The 27,006-nt window shown below is 36.1% G+C and overlaps 1 protein-coding gene across 2 annotated transcripts in view; it reads right to left on the reverse strand.

Moving 5' to 3' along the window:
• ANAPC10 (anaphase promoting complex subunit 10) overlaps positions 1-27,006 on the reverse strand; it is a 126,997-nt gene that overhangs the window by 81,649 nt on the left and 18,342 nt on the right. For both annotated transcript variants that reach the window (XM_017534587.2, XM_017534602.2), the window contains exons 3-4: positions 15,113-15,203; positions 1,205-1,325 (exon numbers count right to left, since the gene is read on the reverse strand). In XM_017534587.2, the coding sequence (XP_017390076.1) occupies positions 1,205-1,325; positions 15,113-15,203 (212 nt within the window). The remainder of the gene's footprint in view (positions 1-1,204; positions 1,326-15,112; positions 15,204-27,006) is intronic.

Consider the following 27,006-nt stretch of genomic DNA (forward strand, 5'->3'; position numbering starts at 1 on the left):
GAGACGGGGTTTCACTACGTTGGCCAGGATGGTCTCAAACCCTTGACCTCGTGATCCCCTGCCAAGGCCTCCCAAAGTGCTCGGATTATAGGCATGAGCCACCGCGCCCAGCTGAGACCTAGCCTTAATATAAACACTAAATCGAATAAGAGCCAAGACCACAAATTAACTGGAGGCCTTTTGAGATCACAAGTGCTTCCCAAATCTCTCAGAACCACCAGATTTTAATGATTATTTGGGCTTAATGATTTTCTGACCAAAAAATGTCAACAGAGCTTCACAATTATGTAGTTCAAAGTCATTGAAAACATCTCTCAAATACTTCAGGACTAAAGCACTGTGCTAATAACGTCATGCAGGATAAATACAGTGTGGTACATTCGAACAATGAAATACAACTCAGAAGTAAAAAATAATGAAGTACTGACACATGCAACATCAGTGAATCTCAAAAAACCTAGGCTGAGTGAAAGAAGCCTTACATAAAAGTTATATCTTGTATGACTCCATTCATATGACATTGTAAAACAGGCAATATGGATCTATGATTAAAAAAATCAATAAATAGAATCAGTGTAATTGTTATTTCTAAGGGTCGGATAGAGATGAAGACTGACTAGGAACAGGTATGACAGAATTCTCTGGAATGGTGGAAATGTTCTATATTTTAACAGGAGTTGGGATTATATAAATGTATGTGTTTCTCAAAACTCACCAAATAATATACTTACGATTATGCAAAATTGTTCATAAATTTTATCTTAAAAAATGAACATTAAGCAAATGTTGATAACTCTACCAATATGTCATCAGGCTGGTATTTGGAGTGAAATGGACAAACACCAGCAAATTATTTTTAAATGCACAAAAAAATTAAATGAACAGATTGTAATAAAGCAAACACAGCAAAACATTAACAAGTGAAGAATCTAGGAGGTGAGTATATTGGGGTTTCACTGCACAATTCTTTGAGATTTTCTGTATGTCTAATAATTTCCACAATAAAATACTGTGGAAAAAATGAAGAGAACAATCAGAATTCAAAAGAAAATAAATTATACACTCGAACATGTTTTCTCCAATATTAACAACTTTTCTTTTATATATTAATATTATAACCTGTCTAATGTAATGTCAACTGTGACCATCTTCTAACGAGTAAAAGTTAAAGGACGGCATATTTTTAAAAATCTGAAAGACATACCCGAATTTCTTGAAGGTTGTGAAAATTATTTCCTACTCTGACTGAGATCTTGCTTGGAGTATAGCTTTCATCAGATTTGTAGTCTGCATAAATACATAATGTCTTCACTGTTGTTTTTCTTCTAAAGGCAATGAAGTAAAAATAACATGTACTTCATCATAAAAAATTATTTCCAATGCACCTTATCTTCTGATTTTAAAAATCATAGTTTGCTAAAGGGAGTATTTGAATCAACATTTTCAGGTCTTTTTATTTCAACAATAAAAATCAAAAACAAAGGCATAGGTCCAGAAAATTTTTCATTATACAGACATCTTCTACGTAGAACACGGTCAAGAACCAGATGTAAGCAAAGAAGGATCAGTTAAGCCAAACTAGGTACTTTATCATGCAAACAAGCATTAAGGATTACCATCCTCTTCATTTGTATTTTAGACAAAGAAATTATTCTCATAAGTTTGGTTTCCTTTACTAGGTACTTACTTCATTTCCCATATTAATACTTGAAAATAACTAACTAAGTGAGAAACTGAGTCTAGCAAAGAGAAAACTATCTTTAAAAAAAAAAAAAAACAGAAAGAATAACCTAGTTTTAATGCAAGAAATAAAATTCTGCTATTGATTTTTTTTCTTTCTTTTGCTATTGATTTTAAAATATACATATCCTAGGGAAAGAAGAAATACATAAGAGCAAATTAACCTCAGAAAAGAATGCAAGTGGCCAAAAAAAAACCATGAAAATATGTTCAATGTCTAATAATCAAAGGAGAAATTAAAACACAAAGATATTAGTTTTATCATAATGTAAAATATTTCTATGACCGACAAAACTCAAATTTGATTAGAAAAAGGTACTCTCATCGCCAGTTAGTAGAAATACATCCTTTGATCCACTTACTCAACTTCTAAGAACACATTAAAATATGGTAACACAATTACTCAAAAATTGATTTCTAATGAAGGCTGGCCTTGGAGAAAAAAATAGATGCAGAAAAATCTTGTCCTGTGATTATATCATTAAAAAATTAAAAATAGCCTAAATATCCATGGCAGTAGGGAACTGATTAAATAAATGACAATATATCCATTCAACAAACTGCTATACAACTATTCAAAATAATCATGTACCTAATATAGTTACAGTAGGAAAAAATATTACAAAACAATATATACAGAAGAATCACATTTGAGGGAAAACAACAAATTTTTAAAGGCATGTAAATCTATATTTGTGTATAGAAAAAGACCCTGGTGGAATTATCCAAAAATAGTAAAATTGACTGTTTTCATGGGATGGGACTATAGGAGATCTTTATTTTCTTCTTTATGATTTTTATATTTTCTGAACAATTTTTCAGAATGAGAATGTGCTATTTGGCTGGGGGGGAGACCTAGATGATTTTAAAAGCCGACCCAAAAACCCATTAAGAAATCTATTTACATGTGCTTTAAAAGTTAAGTTCTAGTATAAACTGGCACTAACTTAGTAACAATGAGCTCCTTGAACAGAAGTAGTCTGTGTCAAAAGTCAGACTATAAAAACAGCAGGGGATCTGTAGCTCTTAGTGTGGAGACCAAACTTCTGAAGCATCAGCTATTCATTAGAAAGGAACAGGGAAAGTTAAGGACTTTTCCTCAGATCAAGAGGTAAAACATTAAATACCCAGGAACTGCTGACAGCATAAATAACATTACCAGGTTTTTAAAAGAGGCCAAAGGTATCAAACTGACATCTTTCTCTTTCTGCTGAGCCAGGAAGGAGACAGGAGAGGAAGCAAAGAAAGACAGGAAATTTTTGAAGACCTTTTTCCTTGGTGAGCCACAAGCAGGAAGTAAATGATCTTTCGTGGAGAGATCAAAGATCACAAAGATGAATAATTTTTTTTAAGGAAGAAAAGAAAGGCAGATCTAAAGGATCAAGTTTTTTTGCTCACAATAATTATATTTCTAAATTGTGAAATTCAGGTACACTTACTTGCTGCCTTCAAGTTGATGAGGGCAAGGTTAGAAAGGCAAAGAATACTAAAAACACTAATGCTAATAAAAACAGTAACAGCAAAGAGCAAGTGAATATTTTGTGTCTGGCCTAGAAGTAATGCTCTATATATATCGTCTCATTTATTTATCAGTGTTGTGAAATTAGGAACTATTATTATCTCCGTTTTTCTGATTAAAAAAAAAACTAACACTCAGGTTAATAACTGGCTTAGGGTCAAAAAGCCAGTAGAAGGGCACACTTGTAATAAAAAAATGTGTCTGTCTACCTCACATGGTCTTAACCAAAACTTCCTTTTAATTAACTGTGCTTAGCTCATTGATATGAGTTTACAGTAATAGGTAGGTGATTGTAGTTCTTTAAATTTTATCTAAATCATGAGTTATCATAAGATTCATGTAGCCACAGAAATCATATAATTTTCTATATACATAGTTTCATTAAATTTGCATAGGAAACTGTGACCTGACCCACAGTTTAAAATGATTAAAAGGCAGAGTAAAAATTTTTTAAACCATTTATCAATTTTATCTCATGATGAATTTTTAAAATATTTAATATTATTTTTTAGCAATGTATGTGAAAAGATTAAATATACAGACTATTACATATAGTGGCAGTAGCTCAAATCATCATTATCATAATACTCACTACATAGTGAATAGTCACTAAATGCCAGGCATAATGCTATATTTGTAGCATAAAATATTGGCCAGAGAGAAGAAGGAAGAGTTAAGTGTTACTTACATCATCAGAAATAAGTACGTAACACTCTCTATCCTTTCAACTACTACACCCTTTCTCCTGAGAAGGAGCTTCTGGCAAGAACCAAATATTTGCTTTGTTCCTTCAAGCCACCAATTTAATAGAGGCACAAGCTACCTGGTCTAATGGTATAACTGGATAGGTAAGGTAGTTTAATTCTAGAGTTCAATATCAGGAAACACACTTGACTGAAGATAGAACGCAGTTATGTTTCTCAAACATCAGTTCTGTCAGTTTTACAAAGTTGGTATTTTGGCCTCCTCCTGCTACCACAGATACCGAGCATATATAATTTCTCATCTGGTTTGGAACCCATCAAATTCCAATGGAAGACATTAGTGAAAGACATTCCTAGTTGCCTAACCTAAAATCCCTTTATCCCCTCTTTCTTCCTAACATCTGGCTAAAAGATCTAATTTCCCTTAAAATTAGGTAGGACCACATGACTAAGTTACAGCCAGCAAGATTTAAACAAAATGATAGTGTGTAATAAAGAAGGTTTCTTTAAAAGAAAAACATGCCCCTTTTGCCTTTCTCATCTACTCCTTCCTGCTACCTGGGATATGGACATGATGGATAGAATTCCACTAGGCATCTTGCACCATAAGACAACCTTGAGGATACAATCCACAAGCTAAGAATGGAGGAATGTAAAAAGAGAAGGAAACTGGGTCCACAAACACACTGTGGGGCTGCCACAGCACTCCTGGGCTGCCAGGCTCCTCTTACACCAAGAGGTAGAAGAAATACATTTCCACTTTGTAGAAAACACCATTATCAAAAGCTCTGTTACTAAAAGTTCTGATTTCTAACTAATACAGCATTACTGTGTCTTACAGATGAAGAAACTGAGGTTCACATCAGGTTAAGTATGTAGTCCTTGTTTACACATCTAGTAAAGCATAGAGCCAGCATTTAATCTATGTCTACGTGACTACATTATATAGAAGTAACTAATAAATGCTAAGGTACAAAACTTAAATATATGTGATAGATGATAGCTTTACATTTAAAGCTAAATGTAAAGAACAAAATAGTTAAAAAACATGTTTTTTAATCATTCTTCTTAACATGCCAGATACATTATTACCAGGAGGCTGAGACATAAAATAAGCAGAGTCCACATACTTGTTTAAATCAGAAGTAAATATTTATAAATAACTATATTCTGCCATATTTGTTCCTAGTATAAAAGTGAAAAATGTCCTCTGTATCAACATTAACAGGATGCTAAAATGAAAGTTTTCACTGAAGACTACAACAACAAAGACCATGTTTTGAAAAGATATATGAGACCTTAATGCATAATTAGCCTTAATAATGAGGCTAATCTTGCCCAAGAGAAATGATCTTAAAGAGTGGTCTGGGGACCTATGAAGGACCTCAAGACACTTTCAGAGGATCAGCAAGTCAGAACTATTTTCTTAATATTACTCAGGTGTAATTTGCCTTTTTCAGAAGCATTCTGAATATGTAGTCAAGTTTTCCAGAGGCTGACATGGGATGTTGTAAAAGATTCAATGAAGAAGCAGAAATGAGACTCCAGCCATTTTAACTCAGACACCAAAGAAGTTCACAAAAAAATGTTAAAAATGACACTCTTCTCACTATATTTTTTTATTTATTTGGGAAGAAACAGTTATTTTTCATAAAATTGCTATCTATGTTGTTAACACACAATAGGTTAATTATTGTTTATTTTTAGTGAATAACTAAATAATTTAAAGTTCTTCATCTATAATTTCTAAAATAGTAAAAAAATATATATATATGTGTATATATATGTGTATATATATAAAGATTTCTGGAGTCCTCAATAAGAATTTAAAGTGTACTGAGACTAAAAAGTTTGAGAACTGCTGCCCTAAAGCAGGGCTTGGTATGCTACAGCTTGTAGGCCAAACACAGATTGTCACTTATTTTTGTAAATAAAATTTTATTGAAACAAAGTGACATTCTCATCATATACACATTGTCTATGGGAGCTTCAACACTACAATGGCAAAGTTGAGTAATTGCAGCAGGACATATAAAGAGGTCTTACAGCAGCTTAACAACAAAAAGACAACCCAATGTAAAAAGAGGGAAGGGACTTAAGCAGGCATTTCTCTAAAAAAGGTATGCAAATAACCAGAAAGCACATGAAAAAATGCTTGATATCACAAATCATTAGGGAAATGCAAATCAAAACTAAAATGAGATAGACTCATTAGGATGACTATTATCAAATGTTGGCATGGATGTGGAGAAACTGGAACTTTTTGTGCATTACCAGTAGGAAGGTAAAATGGTACAGCTGCTATGGAAAACAGTGTGGAGGTGCCTCAAAAAATTAAACATAGAATTACCATGTGATCAAGCAATACCACTTCTGGATATATATCCAAAAAAAAGTTAAATCAGACACTTGAACAGATATTTGCACACAAATGTTCATAGCAGTATTATTTGCAATAGCCAAAAATTAGAAACAACCCAATGTCCTCTGACAAATGAATGGATAAACAAAATGTGGCACAGTCATACAATGCAATATTATTCATCCTTCAAAAGGAATGAAATTCTGACACATGCTGCAACATGAATGAACCTTGAAAACATTATGCTAAGTGAGAAAAGTTAGACACCAAAGGACAACTATTATATAATTCCACTTACATCAGGTGCCTAGAACACCAAAATACGTAGAGACAAAAAATAAATCAGTGATTATCTTAAGCTGGAGAGAGGAGGAAACTGGGTGGTTATTACTTAGTGGGTTCCACACAGGATAATGAAAAGTTATCAAGAGAGAGGTGGTAGTGGTTGCACAACAATGTACATGTACTTAAGGACACTGAACTGTACATTTAAAAATAGCTGTAATGGTAAAATTATGTTATATATTTCAGTACAAATAAAAAAGTCTTTATTGTTTTATTACTCACCATCTCAACAGAATATTAAATAAGTAAATACTGATTTTTATTATTCACCATCTCAACAGAATAAAGAAAAACCACATGATCCATATGAGTAGATGCAAGAAAGACATTTGAGAAAATCCAACACTTATTTACAAAAAAAAAGTCTCAGGAAACTGGGAAAAGATGGGAACTTTATAACCCGATAACTTGAAGGGTTATCTTAGTTTCTTTCTAGGAAGGATGAATATCCTCATCAGGAAGTTGGAGGTATCACCATGTGAAAAAAAAGATGATTAATATACCCTCAACAAGAGAAATGCAGATAAATCATCTATAGCATTAAGTGATTGTGGTGGCTGATTCTCTCAACCCACAAAAGCATCCGTAAGAGTCAGCCTTAAACATATAGCCAAGTACAGAGAACACCAATGCTATGTCACCAAGACAGAATTGGCAATTTACAGACTTTCCTTCTTTTCTTACCTCTCTTCATTCCTACTAGCAGATCTAACAAATTCAGAAATATGAAAGGACAAAAAAAAAACAACAACAACTAGGTAGGGTAGTGAAGCAAACTACACTCAACTTGCAATAGGCACAAGTTTAGGAGATGAATAAACCTTAAAAGAAAATTTAAAGCAAGATTGACATGTTCACTATTCACTAGAACAGAACACTTTAATTTCTAAAATATATTTTGCCATTTGAAATAACCATAAAACTGTGTATGTTACCAAAAAATGTCCTATATGCTCCCCACCAAGTTCTCATCCAGAGCAGGAAAACAGCTTGTTCTAATTTAAAAAGATAGTGAGACGTAAAAATAACGTGAATTTATAACTGTACAATATATGTTCACCTTAACAGATCAGTGATACATATAAATTATTTCTAAAACCTACATGCTCAAGTAGCTAAGAAACTGTTACATAAATCAAGAGTTGCTTATTTTCTATGTGAAGAAAAAAAATCTAAGGAACCAAATAGTTTGTTTAACAAATATAAACTCCAAATTGAATCTCTTTCAAACTTATTTGTAAAACAATTTTTTTCAATATAGAAAGTTCTTACATTAGTACAAATGTTCTCATGAAAACATGGATGAAAAGCAAATGGAAGAAAGTTGAACACTGAAGATATATAATAGAGGTAGGAAAGTTGGTTCTCAAATAAAAAATCTACTCAATCCTAAATCACAATCCTAAATTATAGCAGATGGTTCAGTCGCAATCTTTGACAATAAATATTTAACATTTACTTTTAGTGTTCATAATTCAATATGCAGATGATTAGTAAAGTCCAATGAATATCTAGTTGAGTCTAATAATTTCTAATGTAGTCACAAGTATTAATACACTGTGATTAGGCCTAACATCTATTATATATCTTTTTTTTTTTTTTAAAGAGACAGGGTCTTGCTCTGTCGCCCAAGCTGGGGTGCAGTGGCATGACAATAGCTCACTGCAGCCTCAAACTCCTGGCTCAAGCGATCCACAGGTGTGTACCACCACACCCAGGTAATTTTTTAACTTTTTGGAGAAAAGAATCTTGCTTTATTTCCCAGGCTAGTTTTGAACTTCTGGCTTCAAACAATCCTCCTACCTCAGCCTCCCAAAGTGCTGGGATTACAGGTGTGAGCCACTGCATCCAACCTATTATTTTTTAAAAGGCATCAGCACTTTAATTTCTCCATTTGTTCTACTTTTTAAAAATAAGGGGGAAAATGCAATAAAGTATTCTGTAATTGCACAAATGCTTTTTTACAAAGACACCTAAGCTGCTGAAAGTATGGTGCTACCAGGCAATACCAATAGGTCCTGTTGTTCACCTATTACCTGGTATTTTTAAAAAATCTAAAATTAATCCAAAGAGATGATTAAGCAAAAGTATAAACATTACAAAACTATAAATTTAAAATTTAAAATTTAATTTAAAGTTTAAAATTTATGAACAGTTAATTCAGGGAGGAGATAAATAAACTAATTTATGATTTGGTTTAACCAATTTACACCCATATGTTGGTATTTAAGTATATATAGAATTTTATTAAATTCTATATATAGAATATATATATATATAATAAAGTACTTTCTGTTAAGAGTGCTTTAAATGACAATGAAGTTTATTGCTATCGATGTTTTCATTCAACCCAGATTTTAGGAAATACAGGTTTTTTTTCATTTATAATTTATCTTTCATTATTAAACTATCAATCTTTATCTTTAAAATAAAGCAAACCAGCAAAATTTTTCAATATTTTTCTCAGCATTCTTGTGTCCTTCTCTATTTCAATAAATTACTTTGTAACACAGAAATAATTTTAATATCATAAAAAATATTGTATAATTTTTATTATGCTTCCCTTATTGCATCCTAAAATCATACTACCTTTTTTAGCAGCCACATCACACTGTTAACTGAAACTAAACTTACTGTCAACTAAAACTGCTTAAATATCTTTCACACTACTGGCTTTGTCCTCCTTTCCCATCTTGAGTTTATACTCTTCAGAAGGAAGGAGGAGATGTCGATTAAATGTAGAACTATAACTTTATATTACATTTCACCAATTTGAAATATAATAGTTTATTATTTACTAATAAAGAGACTAGTACCTAATTGTCATTTTAATTTTAGCAACCATTTTAAGAAATAAAACTTTTCTTTAAAAAGAATCTCAGGGTTGATCAGCAGCCAAAATAGCCAACTAGATGCAGCCAGGAAGAGCTTCATTCACCAACAGACCAGACCATCAAAAAGATAGGCATACTCTGAGCAGACCGTTGGAAGGAAAGCATTGAGAGTGGACAGAGGGGGGACCAAGCACACCCTGGGCTGAAAGCAGAGTAAGCTAGGAACTCTGAACAGAGTTGCTGAGCACCAGGAACTCATTCCTGGCCCTCAGCAGCTCCTGGGGAAGGAATTAAATAGGCATGGAATAGTCCACTCTCACCATGGATCTCTCAAATTCTAGTTGAAGGGGGCCCCACAACCCCCAAGGGCATCTGAACCATCAGGGAGTGCTGCTTGGAGAGTTAACAGGCACAGGCCCCCAGCCTGTGTGGAGCCCAGAGGGTTGGGCATGGGAATGGCTGCCGTGGACCACAGCCAGGGATGCCCATCCGCCACGGCTTGCCATGTACCTCTAGGTGGCTCTGGCCTTTGTTGACTCTTGGACCTGGACAAAATAGGGCTATCTAACCCATGGGATGGGGCCAGTCTGATCTGAGCACCCCCTTGTCTGCCAGCCTCTCCCTGTGTCCCTGCTTGGCCATGCCTGATTGCAGCACAGCCTCAGATGATCTTTTGGGGTGCTTCCTAGTGGCCGCTCCCATAGCTTTTTCACCAACAGACCCCACCTAACCATCAGAAAGCTTTTGCAAATGGGCTGCTGCCAGCACACATCTGCCACAGACATCCCCTGATTGCTTTGCCTGCACCCCTCATTGGAGTGTTGTTGCAGGCAGACTGAGAGCACTGTGGACCCTCCAGTACAGCAGTTGCTTATCTGGAAGGGCCAGAGAACAAGATTATGGGCCTGGACAGAGGACTCTGGATTACAGCATGTAACCCACGAGTGCTAAGCTGAGCCCTGGTACCCAGAAATCATCCAGAAACAAAGCTAGTCAACTAAACCCAACTTGTATAACAGTCAAACCCTCAATGACATCAAAGAAGATAAAAGCAAAAAAATCCCATCTAAAGGACAGCAACTTCAAAAATTAAAGGAACATCATTCTACACACATGAGAAAGAACCAGAGCAAGAATTCTGGCAAGTCTAAAAGCCAGACTGTGAGCATACTATTGCCTAGTGATGGTTCTTAACCAGATCGAAATGGCAGAAATGACAGACATTCAGAATTCAGAATTCAGAATCTGGATGGTAACGAAGAACATCAAGATGCAGAAGGAAGCTGAAACCCATCCCAAGGAATCTAAGGAATCCTGTAAAATGAATCAAGCTGAAAGATGAAATAGCTATTTTAAGAAAGAACCAAACTGATCTGATAGAGCCGAAAATCTCACTACAAGAATTTCATAATACATTCAGAAGTGTTAACAGCAGAATAGATCAAGCTGAGAAAAGAATCTCAGAGCACAAAGGCTGGTTCTTCAAATCAATTTCAGTTAGATAAAAATAAAGGAAAAAAAAATTTTTTTTAATGAGAAAAAATCTTGGGAAATGTAACATTATGTAGAGACCAAGCCTACAACTCACTGGGGTCCCTGAAAGAGAGGGAGAAACAGCAAGCAAACTGGAAAATACATTTGAGGATAATGTCCATGAAAATTTCCCCAACCTCACTAAAGAGGTCAACATTCAAATTCAGGAAATTCAGAGGACCCCAGAGTACAAAGAAGATCTGGAATCCTATTGAAACCATTGCAAAAAACTGAGAAGGACTCTTCCCTAACTTATTCTACAAAGGCAGCATCACTCTGATGCCAAAATCTGGCAGAAACCCAGTAAAGAAAGAAATCAGGCCAATATTCTTGATGAATATCGACACAAAAATCCTCAATAAAATACTAGCAAACTGAATCCAGCAGCACATCAAAAAAGCAAATCCACCACAATCAAGTAGGCTTTATTCCTGGGATGCAAGATTGGCTCACATATGCAAATCAATGAATGTCATTCATCACATAAACAGAGCTAAAAACAAAAAACACATCATCATCTCAAGAGATGCAGGAGAGGCTTTCAAAAAAATTCATCTCTTCATGTTAAAAATCCTCAACAAACTAGGTATTGAAGAACCATAATTCAAGATAATAAGAGCCATTTATGGCAAACCCACAGCAAACATCATACTGAGCAAAAGTTGGAAGAAAGCATTCCCCTTAAGAACCAGAACAAGACAAGGATGCCCACTCTCACCATTACTATTCAACATAGTTCTAGAGGTCCTAGCCAGAGCAATTAGGCAAGAGAAAAAAACAAAAGGCATTCAAATAGGGAGACAGGAAGTCAAACTCTCTGTTTGCAGACTCTATAATTCTATACCTAGAAAACCCCATAGTCTCTTCCCAAAGACTCCTAGATCTGATGAACAACTTCAGCAAAGCTTCAGGATACAAAATCAACAAAACTCAATAGCATTTCTATGCACCAATAACATCCAATCTGAGAGCCAAATCAAGAACAACAATCTAACTCAAAACAGCCACAAAAAAGAATAAAATACCTAACCAAGAAGGCAAAAGATCTCTACAAGAATTACAAAATACTGCTAAAGGAAATCAGACACAACACAAATAAGTGGAAAAACAACCCATGCTCATGGATAGGAAGAATAAATATTACTTTTTTTAAAATGGTCATAATTGTCCAAAGCAATTTACAGATTAAATGCTATTCCAATCGAACTACTGATGTTTTTCACAGAATTGGAGAACTATTCTAATATTCATATGGAGCCAAAAAAGAACCTCAATAGCCACAGCAATAATAAGCAAAAAAAACAAAGCTGGCAGCATCACTTTACCCAACTTCAAACTATTTACAAGATAATAGTAACCAAAAGAGCATGGTACTAGTACAAAAACAGACACAGAGACCAATGGAACAGGTTAGAGCACCAAGAAATAAAGCTGCACATCTACAACCATCTGATCTTCAAAAAAGTTGGCAATAACAAGCAATGGGGAAGGAACTCCCTATTCAATAAATTGTACAGGGATAACGGGCTAGCCATATGCAGAAGATTGAAACCAGACCCCTCCCTTTCACCATACACAAAAATCAACTCAAGATTTATAAAAGACCTAAATGTAAAACCTAAAATTATAAAATCCAGGGTAGAAAACCTAGGAAATATCTAGAAATACCTAGAACATAGGACCTGATAAAGACTTCATGATAAAAACTCCAAAAAACAATTAAAACAAAAATGTAAATTGACAAGTGGGGCCTAATTAAACTAAAGAACTTCAGCACAGTGAAAGAAACTATTAACAGAGTAAACAGACAACTTAGAGAATGGGAAAAAATATTTGCAAACTATGCATCTGATGAAGGTCTAATATCCAGAACCTGCAAAAACTTAAATTTACAAGAAAAAAGCAACTCTACTCAAAAGTGGGCAAAGGACATGAACAAACACTCCTCAAAAGTAGGCATACAGCCAACAAGCATATGAAAAGATGGTCAACCTCACTAATCACTAGAGAAATGTAAATCAAAACTACAATGAGATACCATTTCACACACCAATCAGAATGTTTATTATTAAAAAGTCAAAAAAAAAAATAACAGATGCTAGTGAAGTTGTGGAAAAAAGGGAATGCTTATACACTGCTGGTGGGAATGTAAATTAATTCAGCCGCTATAGAAAGCAGTTTGGAAATTTCTCAAAGAATTTAAAACATAACTACTATTGGACCAAGCAATTCCATTACTGGGTATACATCCAAAGGTATTTAAATAATTCTACCATAACACCAATGCACACATATGTTCATTGCAGCATTATTCACAATACCAAAGACATGGAATCAACCTAGATGCCCATTAACAGTGGACTGGATAAAGAAAATATGGTACATATACACCATGGAACACCACACAATCATAAAAAAGAATGAAATCATGTCCTCTGCAGCAGCATGGATGCAGCTGGAGGCCAACGTCCTAAGAGAACACAGGAACAGAAAACCAAATATTGCATGTTCTCACTTATAAGTGGAAACTAAAAACTGAATATATGGTTGGGTACAGCAGCTCACACCTATAATCTCAACATTTTGGGGGGCCAAGGCAGGTGGATCACCTGAGGTCAGGAATTTGAGACCAGCCTGGCCAACACCGTGAAACCTCACCTCTACTAAAAATACAAAAATTAGCCAAGCGTTATGGCGGGTGCCTATAATCCCAGCTACTTAGCAGGCTGAGGCAGGAGAATTGCTTGAACCAGGAGGCAGAGGTTACAGTGAGCGGAGATGATGCCACTGCACTCCAGCCTGGGCGACAGAGTAAGACTCCATCACAAAAAAANAAAAAAAAAAAAAAAAACAACACACACAAAAAATTGAATACATATAGATGCAAAATAGAGGATAACAGACATATGTACCTATTTGAGGTGAAGAAAAGGAAGGTGAGGACCAAAAAGCTGCCTATCAGATACTATGCTTACTACCTGAGTGACGAAATAATTTCTACACCAAACCCCAGCAAAATGTAATCTACCCAAGTAACAAACCTGCATATGTACTCCCTTAAGCTAAAATAAAAGTCAGAAAAAAAAAAAAATAAATCCTGCATAACATCTGCTTTTGTAAGTTAAAATTTAATTAGATTTAATTTTATCATTAATTAGATTTAATTCTGTCATTTATGCACCGTGTAGGGTCGTCTTTGTGCTATAACAGTGGAACTAAACATTGTAGCTGCAAAACAGATCAGATAGCCCACAAAGTCTAAAATACTTACTATCTGACTTGTTGAAAGTTTGCTGATTTGTATTCTAGGATGATAAAAAAACAAATAACTAAAAATAAAACGCTATAGAATGTTAAAATAGATGGTATAAATAGAACAAGATAGACGAGTTAACTGGTTTCTGCCTACGTCAATAAATTCAGCCAGGCCCAGTAGTTCATGCCTAGAACCCCAGCATTTTGGGAGGCTGGGGTGAGAGGAATTCTTGAGGCCAGGAGTTTGAGATCAGCCTGGCCAACAAAGTGAGACCTTGTCTCTATTTAAAATTTTAAAAATTTGATTAGTAAATTCAAAGCACTGACAAACATGTGGCTGTTTTCCTTTCCCCTCAAAAAAGCATTTTCAAAAAGGAAGATGACCTTAGAAGTTCTAAGTTAAAAAAAATTTTTTTTCAAATAAAAGTAAAAATTTGAAAAGTTATATGAACACTCCATTGCTAAAAAACTTACCATCATCATTCCAGGTTTACTTAATATGATACATTAAGGCACTGTGTTGGGCCATAAGCAAATCATATTTTTCTGAAAGCACCTTCAAATAATAAATTATATTAAAAAGTATATTTGACAAACATATACATAAAAGAAACTATGCAACATACCATAAGAAAATTCATAAAAAATAAGACAGAGTAAACTTAAAATGCTAACAACTGAATAGAAAAATAATCTCCAAGACTTCAGAGTTTAAAAAGTATATTTCATTGTAATTTCTGTATTTCTTTCATTTTTATGTAAATAGGTTTATTTGTCTGTTTATAACCTACACTAGTTGAAAAATTTGAAAGCTTATTACCTGAATTGAATGTTCACTAAATGAGGCTGGGAGCCATCTGATTGCCAGTAAGTTTCTAGATTGTCATCTCGTAACTGATCCACTCCAAATCCTAAAAACATCAAAAGTGTCAATAAATGCCTGTGAAAAAAGAAAGAACTATATATGCAAAACATGAAATTAACATATGTATTTGTCCAGAAATTTTGATAAACAGAATGGCCAGAAATGCTAAATTTATTTATTTATTTATTTTTGTAGAGACAGGGTCTTGCTGTGTTGCCCAGGCTAGCCTCAAACTCCCAGCCTCAAGGTATCCTCCTGCCTTAGCCTCCCAAAGTGCTGGGATTACACGTATAAGCCATCATACCCAGCTGTGAAATTTAAATTAACCAGAATTCTATCCTTTAATTCAGAGCTCAAATCTTAGAGAAATATCACTTGCACATACAAAGCCTATATTAGGATCAAGTTTTTTTGTTGTCACCTTTTTAAAAAACATTTTCTAGGATATATTTTAAAGTACATATGCATTCAAACTCAAGTTTATTATTCTTTTTATAAACTAATAGTAAGAATGAGCCCCAATCCTACAAAATCCTCAAAAATAAACACTTTGTAATAAGTTCAGTATGTCATACTTACTGAGACAAGAAGTAAGACAACTCAGAGACATTTCCAAAAGGCATATTTTGAAACCAAATGCTTCTGATTAAAATTCTGATTAATCAAAATTAAATTTACCCAGAATTCCGTATTCTCCAGCCATTCTAGATAATTGAAGTTGTACTATCCTGTGTTTTTTTCTTGATTAAAACCATAATAATTCATACAAATGCTAGAAATGAACCTGATTTAATAGTAAAATATGGACTTTTCAATAAGAGAAATAAGTTTACCTTATATTTCAATTTTTCACTAAGTAATATATTCATTATGGAACAAATCCAAAAGGAACAGAAAAAAACACAGTGAAAAGTCACTATCCCTCTACCATCTCATTCCTCTCTCTAAATACAATTAACGTTCTCAGTTTATTGCATGCCCTTTCACAGATACTATACACATATAAAAGCGGTCACACACGTATTCTTTTCTTTCTCCTTTCTTTACATAAATGATAGCATACAATAAATAGCTCTGCATGTTGCTGTTTTTTATTTTTACTTAACATATCTGGAGATATTTTTCCATATGAGTATTTATTCCACATCAGTAAGTTAACAAAAATAATAATAGCAAACACTGGTATCACATTAACTATGTGCCAGGCACATTCTAAACATTTTATATGTTAAATAATCTAATATTATTAACTCATATAACTCAACATAAACAGCTTCCATAGTTTATAAGATTGTATAGTATACCACTGTCTGGAAATATCATAATTATTTAACCATACCCCTACCGAACATTTAGGTTGTTTCCAATGTTTTGCTATTACATACAATACTGTAATAAATACCTGTCTGTCTATAATTTTTAAATAAATGTTATTTCTAGAGAATAGATTTCTAGGAATAGAATGCTGGCTCATTTGAATCTTTAATTTGATAAATATTGCCCAACTGTCCTCTAAAAAGCTTCCTCACTAAAAATATAAAAGAATATATATTGCCAGGTAGGAGGATCCAAGATGGCCAAATAGGAACAGCTCTGGAGTGCAGTTCCCAGCAAGAACAATGCAGAGGGTGAGTGAACACTGCATTTCCAAACGAGTTATTACTGCCCACAGACCAGGAGATTCCCGGGCTGAAAAGTGCCACAAGTTCCCAGCATGGCTGTTTCAGCCAACACAGCGGGGTCTCTGCACAAAAACTCACACAAATCTGGGTGGCTGTTTTAACTGGCGCCTGAAATGCCTGGGAGACAGAGCCACCCATTCAACAGAAACAAAGGAGGCTCAAACAGGGAGCCAGGTGATCTGGCTTGGCGGGTCCCACCCCCACAAAGACCAGCAATCTGAAACACTCTGGATTGAGAGTTTCACAGCAAGCACAGCTGGACCCAGGATGGTCCAGCTTTGTTGGGGGAAGGGCATCTGCCATTACCGAGGCAGTCCACCACTACCGAGGCAGTCTGCCACTACCAATGCAATCCGCCATTACAGAGGCAGTCCGCCATTGCCAAGTCAGTCCGCCATTACAGAGGCAGACTGTCATTACCAAGGCAGTTCTAACTATATCTCTATAAACAAAACCCAAGGAAGTTCACACAGCAGCTGGGCAGAGCCCACAGCAGCTCAGCAATGCCTCTGCTGGCAGACAGTGAATGGGCTACTTCCTTGCTGGGCAAGGAAGCTCTGAAAAAAGGTAGCAGCATGTCAGGAACTTATAAATAAAGCCCCATCTTCCCAGGAGAAAGCACCTGGAAAAAACAGCGTTCATGAGTTCCGCTGCAACAGACTTAAACCTACCTGCCCAGCAGCTCTGAATGAGCTCAGCACTTGAGCTCCTATAAGGGACAGACTGTCTCCTCAAGCACCTCCCAGACCCCCATATATCCAAAGAGTCACTTCATAAAGGAGAGCTCAGGCTGACATCTGGCAGGTATCCTTCTGGGACAAAGATAACAGAAGAAGAAACTGGCAACAACTCTTACTGTTCTGCAGTCACAGCTCATGATCCCCAGGCAACAAGCATCTGCAGTGGACTTCCAGCAGTCCTACAGCAGAGGGGCCTGACTGTTAGAAGCAAAACTAAAAAACAGAAAGAAATAACTTCATCATCAACAAAAAGGACGTCACTCAGAGACCCAATCTGAAAGTCAACAACTATAAAGACCACAGGTAGATAAACCCACAAAGATGGGAAGAAACCAGTGCAAAAAGGATGAAAACACCCAAAACCAGAATGCCTCTCCTCCTCCAAGGGATCACACCTCCTCACCAGCAAGAAGACAAAGCTGGATTAAGAATGAGTCTGATGAATTGACAGAAACAGGCTTCAGAAGATGGGTAATAACAAACTTCTCTGAGCTAAAAGAACATGTTCTAACCCAATGCAAAGAAACTAAGAACCTTGAGAAAAGGTTTGATGAAATGCTAACAAGAATAAACAGCTCAGAGAAGATATAAATAACTTAATGAAGCTGAAAAACATAACAAGAGAACTTCGTGAAGCATACACAACTTACAAAAGCCAAATCGACCAAGCAGAAGAGAGGATATAAAAGATGGAAGATCAACACAATGAAATAAAATGAGAAGGTAAGATTAGAGAAAAAAGAGTGAAAAGAAATAAAGCCTCCAAGAAATATGGGATTATGTAAAAACACCTAATCTACCTTTGATAGGTGTACCTGAATGTGATGGAGAGAAAGACTCCAGGCTGGAAAACACTCTTCAGGAAATTATCCACGAGAACTTCCCCAACCCAGCAAGGCAAGCCAATATTTAAGTCCAGGAAATACCGAGAACACCACAAAGACATTCTTCAAGAAGAGCAACCCCAAGGCATATAATCATCAGATTCACCAGGGTTGAAATAAGGGAAAAATGCTAGGGCAGCCAGAGAGGAAGGTCAGGTTACCCACAAAGAGAAGCCCAACAGACTCACGGCAGATCTATCAGGAGAAACCCTACAAGCCAGAAGAGACTGGGGGCCAATATTCAACATCCTTAAAGAAAAGAACTTTCAACCTAGAATTTCATATCCAGCCAACTAAGCTTCATAAGCCAAGGAGAAATAAAATCCTTTATGAACAAGCAATTGCTGAGATACTTTGTCACCACCAGGCCTGCCTTTCAAGAGCTCCTGAAAGAAGCACTAAACATAGAAAGGAATAACCAGCACCAGCCATTCCAAAAACATACCAAAAGGTAAAGACCATCTATACAATGAAGAAACTGCATCAATTAATGGGCAAAACAGCCAGTTAGCATCAAAATGGCAGGATCAAATTCACACATAACAATATTAACCTTAAATGTAAATGGGCTAAATGCCCCAATCAAAAGACACAGACAAGCAAATTGGATAAACAGTCAAAAACAATCAGTGTGCTGTATTCAGCACAACCATCTCACATGCAAGGACACACATAGGCTCAAGACACAGGGATGGAGGAAGATTTAGCAAGCAAATGGAGAGCACAAGAAAGCAGGAGTTGCAATCCTAGTCTTTGATAAAATAGACTTTAAACCAAGAAAGATCAAAAGAGACAAAGAAGGGCATTACATAATGGTAAAAGGATCAATGCAACAAGAAGAGTTAACAATCCTAAATACATACACACCCAATATAGGAGCACCCAGATACATAAAGCAAGTTCTTAACGATGTACAAAGAGACTTAGACTCCCACACAATAATAATGGGAAACTACAACACTCCACTGTCAATATTAGACAGATCAACAAGGCAGAAAATTAAGAATGATATCTAGGACTTGAACTCAGATCTGGACCAAGCAAACGTAATAGACATCTACAGGACCCTCCACTCCAAATCCACATTCTTCTCAGCATCACATAGCACCTACTCTAAAGCTGACCGCATAATTGGAAGTAAATCACTCCTCAGCAAATGCAAAAAAAACAGAAATCATAACAAACAGTCTCAACCACAGTGAAATCAAATTAGGGCTCAGCATTAAGAAACTGACTCAGAACCGCACAACTTCATGGAAACTGAACCTGGATAAACAATGAAATGAAGGCAAAATAAAGATGTTCTTCAAAATCAACGAGAACAAAGACACAACAGACCAGAATCTCTGGGACACATTTGAAGCAGTGTCTAGAGGAAAATTTATAGCAATAAATGCCCACATGAGAAGCAAGGAAAGATCTAAAATTGACACCCTACCGTCAAAATTGAAAGAGCTAGAGGAGCAAAATGAAAAAAACTAAAAAGCTAGCAGAAGACAAGAAATAACTAAGATCAGAGCAGAACTGAAGGAGACAGAGACACAAAAAACCCTTCAAAAAAATCAATAAATCCAGGAACTGGTTTTTTTTAAAAAATCAACAAAATAGACCACTAGCCAGATTAATAAAAAAGAAAAGAGAGAATAATCAAATAGATGCAATAAAAATCTATAAAAGGGATATCACCACAGATTCCACAGAAATACAAACCACCATCAGAGATTACTACAAACAACGCTATGCAAATAAACTAGTAAACCTGGAAGAAATGGATAAATTCCTGGACACTTGCACCCTCCTAAGACTAAACAAGGAAGAAGTCGAAACCCTGAATAGACCAAAAACAAGGGCTGGAGTTGAGGCAGCAATTAATAGCCTATCAACCAAAAAAAGCCCAGGTCCAGATGGGTTCAGAGTCAAATTCTACCAGACATATAAAGAGGAGCTGGTACTATTCCTCCTGAAACTATTCCAAACAATACAAAAAGAGGGAATCCTTCCCAAATCATTTTATGAGACCAACATCGTCCTGATACCAAAACCCGGCAGAAACTCAACAAGAAAAGAAAACTTCAGGCCAATATCCATGATGAACATAGATGCAAAAATCTTCAATAAAATATAGGCAAACTGATCACAACAGCACATTAAACAGCTTATCCATCACGATCAAGCAGGCTTCATCCCAGGTATGCAAGGCTGGTTCAACATACACAAGTCTATAAACATAATCCACCACATAAACAGAACCAAAGACAAAAACCACATGATTATCTCAATTGATGAAGAGAAGGCCTTCAACAAACTTCGACAGCCCTTTATGCTAAAAACTCGCAACAAACTAAGTATTGATGGAGCCTATTTCAAATAATAAAAGCTATTTACGACAAACCCACAGCCAATACCACACTGAACGGGCAAAAAAGGAAGCATTCCCTTTGAAATCTGCCACTAGACAAGGATGCCCTCTCTCACCACTTCTATTCAACATAGGAAGTTCTAGCCAGAGCAATCAGGCAAGAAAAAGAAATAAAGGGTATTCAATTAGAAAAGGAAGAAGTCAAATTGTCTCTATTTGCAGACAACATGATTGTATATCTAGAAGACCCCATCGTCTCAGCCCAAAATCTCCTGAAACTGATAAGCAACTTCAGCAAAGTCTCAGGATACAAAATCAATGTACAGAAATCACAAGCATTCCTATACACCAATAACAGACTTAAAGAGAGCCAAATCAAGAACAAACTTCCATTCACAACTGCTACAAAGAGAATAAAATACCTAGGAATACAAGTAACAAAGGATATAAAGGACCTCTTCAAGGAGAACTACAAACCACTGCTCAAGGAAATAAGAGAGGACACAAACAGATGGAAAAACATTCCACATTCATGGTTAGGAAGAATCAATATAGTGAAAATGGCCAACTACCCAAAGTAATTTATAGATTCAACGCTATTCCCATCAAGCTACCTATGACCCTCTTCACAAAACTGGAAAAAACCACCTTGAACTTCATATAGAACTAAAAGAGAGCCCGCATAGCCAAGTCAATTCTAAGCAAAAAGAACAAAGCTGGAGGCATCATGCTACCTAGAGTTCAAACTATACTACAAGGCTACAGTAATCAAAACAGCATGGTACTGGTACCAAAACAGAGATACAGACCAACAGAACAGAAAATAGGCCTCAGAGGCAACACGATCTACAACCATCTGATCTTTGACAAACCTGACAAAAATAAGCAATGGGGAAAGGAGTCCCTGTTTAATAAATGGTGTTGGGAAAACTGGCTAGCCATGTGAAGAAAGCAGAAACTGGACCCCTTCCTGACACCTTACACTAAAATTAACTCCAGATGGATTAAAGACTTAAACATAAGACCTAACACCATAAAAACCCTGGAAGAAACCTAGACAAAACCATTCGGGACATAGGCATAGGCAAGGACTTCATGACTAAAACACCAAAAGCATTGGCAACAAAAGCCAAAATAGACAAATGGGATCTAATCGAACTTCAGAGCTTCTATATAGCAAATGAAACAATCATTAGAGTGAACCAGCAACCAACAGAATGGGAAAAAATGTTTACAATCTACCCATCTGACAAAGGGCTAATATCCAGAATCTGCATAGAACTAAAACAGATTCACAAGAAAAAAACAAGCCCATTCAAAAGTGGGTAAAGGACATGAACAGACACCTTTCAAAAGAAGACATTTATAAGGCTAACAAACATATGAAAAAATACTCATCATCACTGACTATTAGAGAAATGCAAATCAAAACCACAGTGAGATACCATCTCACACCAGTTAGAATGGTGATCATTAAAAAATCTGGAGACAACAGATGCTGGCGAGGATGTGGAGAAACAGGAACACTTTTACACTGTTGGTGGGAGTGTAAACTAGTTCAACCAAGACAGTATGGCGATTCCTCAAGGACCTAGAAATAGAAATCCCATTTGACCCAGCAGTCCCATTACTGGGCATATATCCAAAGGATTATAAATCATTCTATTATAAAGACACATGCACAGGTATGTTTACTGCGGCACTGTTTACAATAGCAAAGACCTGGAACCAACCCAAATGCCCATCATTGATAGACTGGACAAGGAAAATGTGGCACATAAACACCATGGAATATCATGCAGCTATAAAAAAACTATGAGTTCATATCCTTTGTAGGGACATGGCTGAATCTGGAAACAATCATTCTCAGCAAAGTGACACAAGAACAGAAAAACAAACACTGCATGTTCTCACTCATAGGCGGGTGTTGAACAATGAGAGCACATGGACACAGGGAGGGGAGCATCACACACTGGGGTCTGTTGAGGGGGAATAGGGTAGGGAGAGTGGGAGGTAGGGAGGCTGGGGAGGGATAACATGGGGAGAAATGCCAGATATAGGTGACAGGGGGATAGAAGCAGCAAATCACATTGCCATGTACCTCTGCAACAATCCTGCATGTTTTGCACATGTACCCTATAACCTAAAGTGCAATAAAATGTATATAAAAAAGAAGAAAAAAACAATATTTCCTCTCCATGGCTAGTAAAAGTTGATATGTTTTGAAATTAATATACTAGATTTTGATCACTTTGCATAACTAAAATTTTAAATAGATATTTAAGGTTTTTATATTGATTACATTGTGAAATGATATTTTGATCATAGTGAGACAAATAAAATAATTGTACTTTTTTTTTTACTTTTTTAATGTGGTTGCTAGATAATTTTAAATTTCATAGGTGGTTTGTGTTACATTTCTGTTGGATAGCACTCCTCTGCACCCATGCTAAAATGCAGTTAATTTTTTAAATATTTACTCACATGACAGATAAAAAAATGTATTTCACATTTATTAATTATATTTCATGCTTATTCACATCCTCCTATATTTTCAATAAACTGGACTTTTAATTATTTATAACACTTTTAATATTACAGATCTTCTTTTTTGAGACAGGGTCTTGCTCTGACACACAGGCTGGAATGCAGTGGCACCATCATAGTTCACTGCAGCCATGACCTGCTGGGTTTATGCAATCCTCTCACTTCAGCCATCCTGCTAGTTTGCCCACAGGCATGTGCCACCACACCCAGTCACTATTATCAATATTAACACTCTGCCTGTTCCATGTAATCCAAACATGATTGAATTTGTATCTTAAATTTGCATCTGCTACCTTTATTGTACATACTAGTAGATAAAAGAAGTTTATCCAGAGAAAATGATTTTTGCATTGATTTTCAAAGTACTAGTTAGCTAGATAAAGAGGTACAATGGTAAAATTAAAGGGCATTCAGCAAAGAGGTTAGCATACAATGGCATGAATCAAGAAAAATGGCATATATGGAAAACAACAGTGGGTCCTTTGAGAGCTAAGGCTATACACTGGTGTGAAACAGGAAATGAATTGGACATATGAAAGGAGCTAGATCACACAGACCAGGGGCATCTAATCTTTTGGTTTCCCTTGGCCACATTGGAAGAACTGTCTTGGGCCCCATATAAAATACACTAATACTAACAATAGCTGATGAACTAAAAAAAAATAAATGATAATGTTTTAAGAAAGTTTATGCATTTGGTCCACATTCAAAGCCATCCTGGGTCATATACATTGACAAAATGTAAAAATTGGGCTATTACTTGTTCTGTAACTCTTAAAATATGGTAGCCACTAGCCACATGTGGCTACTTGAAATACAGCAAGTCCAAATTGAGATGTGTTGTAAGTGTAAAATACACACTAGTTTGAAGCTTAGTACGAAATGTAAAATACTTCATTAATAATAATAGTCTAGTTATACAAGATTAAAATATATTATTACAATTAATTTCACCTATTTTTTTAGCCCTTTTAAACATAGTTACTAGAAAATTGAAATTCCACATGAAACTTGTACATATATTTCATATTACATGTTCTATTGGACAGTGATGCTTCAAATCATGCATCATTCTTTCTTTATACAATATTGCTAAAGCTAATCCAGAATACTGGGTTATACAAGTTACAAGATAAAAAGCTGTTTTACCAGCCTGTGCAACAGAGTGCAACGCTGTCTCTACAAAAAATAAAAAACCCTTGGCCAGGTGTGATGGCATTCAGGTGGCTGAGACAGGGGGATCACCTGAATCCTGAAGTTCGAGGCTACATTGAGCAATGACTACGCCACTGCACTCTAGCCTGGGCAGCAGAGCAAGAACCCAACCAAAAAAAAAAATAAAGAAAGAAACCCCAAAAACCCTGTTTTATCACCAATATAAAGAGTTCTAGGTCTTAAATCTCTTTCTTTTTAGTACTAGTTTATGAGTTCCCTAATAAAGGATAACTAAATCACATGATTCTTCCTTAAAACCTCCAGTTTAGTGCTCTGTTGATTAAAAGGGGGTTTTTTCATTAATTTTATTTTAGCTACTTTAGCTAGGTTTTTTCTCCTTCATTTCACAACTTTATTATGTATGAGCTCAAAGTGAGCTCAAAGAGGTTCATAAAATAAGTTTTGTTCTTAAAATGCAAAAAAAAAGAAAAATAAACAAAAATCTGAATAATTTATTCAGACTGAGATGTCCTATAATTCAAAACTGATCATTTAAAATTTGTCTTGGTCAGGCTGGTGGCTCACACCTGTAATCCCAGCACTCTGGGAGGCCAAGGCTGGTGGATCATGAGGCCAGGAGTTCAAGACCAACCTGGCCAACATGGGGAAACCCTGTCTCTATTAAAAATACAAAAATTAGCGGGGCACGGTGGCAGGCACCTGTAATCCCAGCTACTCGGGAGGCTGAGACAGGAGAATTGCTTGAACCTGGGGTGGACCAGGGGGGCGGGGGAGGTGAAGGTTGCAGTGAGCCAAGACTGCACTCCAGCCTGGGTGACAGGGTAAGACTCCACCTCAAAAAATAAAATAATAAATAAATAAATAAATAAAATTCGTCTCTAAGATATCGCTTAGAAAGTTTCACAGTATAACCAAGCAGATTTATTATCTTCAAGAACTGATTAGTCTAAATCTTTATGTCTGGAATACTAAATATGATTATCAACTTTCACTTCCTCAATTTGCCTTACAAACAAAACCTCTTACAAACATCTGCTTATATGCCAAGGCCAAGTCTCAACCTCTTTTCCAAAGCTTCCCACTCAGCATTGCATCTGAATTTTTCTTCTTTTTTTTTTTTTTTTTTTTTGAGACAGTCTCACTCTGTCACCCAGGCTGCAGTGCAGTGGCATGATCTCGGCTTACAGCAACATCCACCTCCCAGGTTCAAGCAATTCCCAGAAGTGACTACTGCAGGTAGCTAAAGCTCACCTTTGCAGGGGGCAGGGCTTCAAAAGATGTCTAAATATGAAAGTCGCAAGAGTGAAGACTTGCTTCAGCTTCCCCCAGAGTAGCTGGGATTACGGTGCCTGCCACCACACCCAGCTAATTTTTTTATTTTTAGTACAGATGGGGTTTCACCATGTTGGCCAGGCTGGCCTCAAACTCCTGACTTCAAGTGATCCGCCCACCTCAGTCTCCCAGTGTTGGGATTATAGGCATGAGCCACCGTGTCCAGCCCTGAATTGTTTAAATTTAAACAAAAGAACTAAAACAAAGACATATCTATGATATCTGCTTTAACATTTATCAGGAATATGCACAGAAATAACACTATTACACAGAAAAAAACTCTTATATGATGTACTGGTTCTCTAATACAGTGGTTCTTACAGTGTCATCCCTGGACCAGAAGTATCATTATCACCTGGGAACTTGTTAGGAATTCCAGACATACATCAGACACTTTGAGAGCTTAACCCTTTTGAGAGTCTGTGTTTTAATAAATCCTCTAGGTGATTCTGATGCATGCTAAAATGTTAGAATTACTGTTCTAAGGCAAGGTTTCCCAATCATGGGATTACTGATATTTGGGACTGAATAATTCTTTGGTACAGGGGTTGTCCTGTGCATTGAAAGGTATTTAGCAGTATCCCTGGGCTCTACCCACTATATGCCAATGGAAACACTCCCCCAATTCCCTCTACCTCTAGGTCCCCAGTAATCACAGCAATCAAAAATATCTCCAGACTTTGTCCCCTGGAGGACAAAATCATCTCCTGGTGAGAACTTCCCTAAAGAAAAGAAAATCAGTATTCCTCTGTGGTTACTGTTACTGTTTGGTAAATATTGATGCTTCCTTCCCCATTCTCCATGGGAGGGATATGATTCTGCACTCCAGTCATATTGAGGTTAAATTATGACTTATTTCAGTCAAGATACTGTGACACAAGCAGAGGTGAAAACGTGCTTGCAAGGTCTGGCATGGTCTTCTGAATGCTCTGCATTCCACTAAGAGAATATGCCTGGACAAATGGATCAGACCTGAACCCAACTCACAGCCTAAAGCCAAGCCATCGCCAAAGCAAAAAGTAAATTTGGCTGATCATGCCACTGAGAAACTAGGGTTATTTGTTAAGCAGCATAAAACAGCCACTTTTCTTTCAAGCATATCTATTTTTCTTTTTTTTTTTTTTTTTTT

This window comes from Cebus imitator, unplaced genomic scaffold (assembly GCF_001604975.1).
Source record: "Cebus imitator isolate Cc_AM_T3 unplaced genomic scaffold, Cebus_imitator-1.0 Scaffold4, whole genome shotgun sequence".
Classification (NCBI taxonomy): domain Eukaryota; kingdom Metazoa; phylum Chordata; class Mammalia; order Primates; family Cebidae; genus Cebus; species Cebus imitator.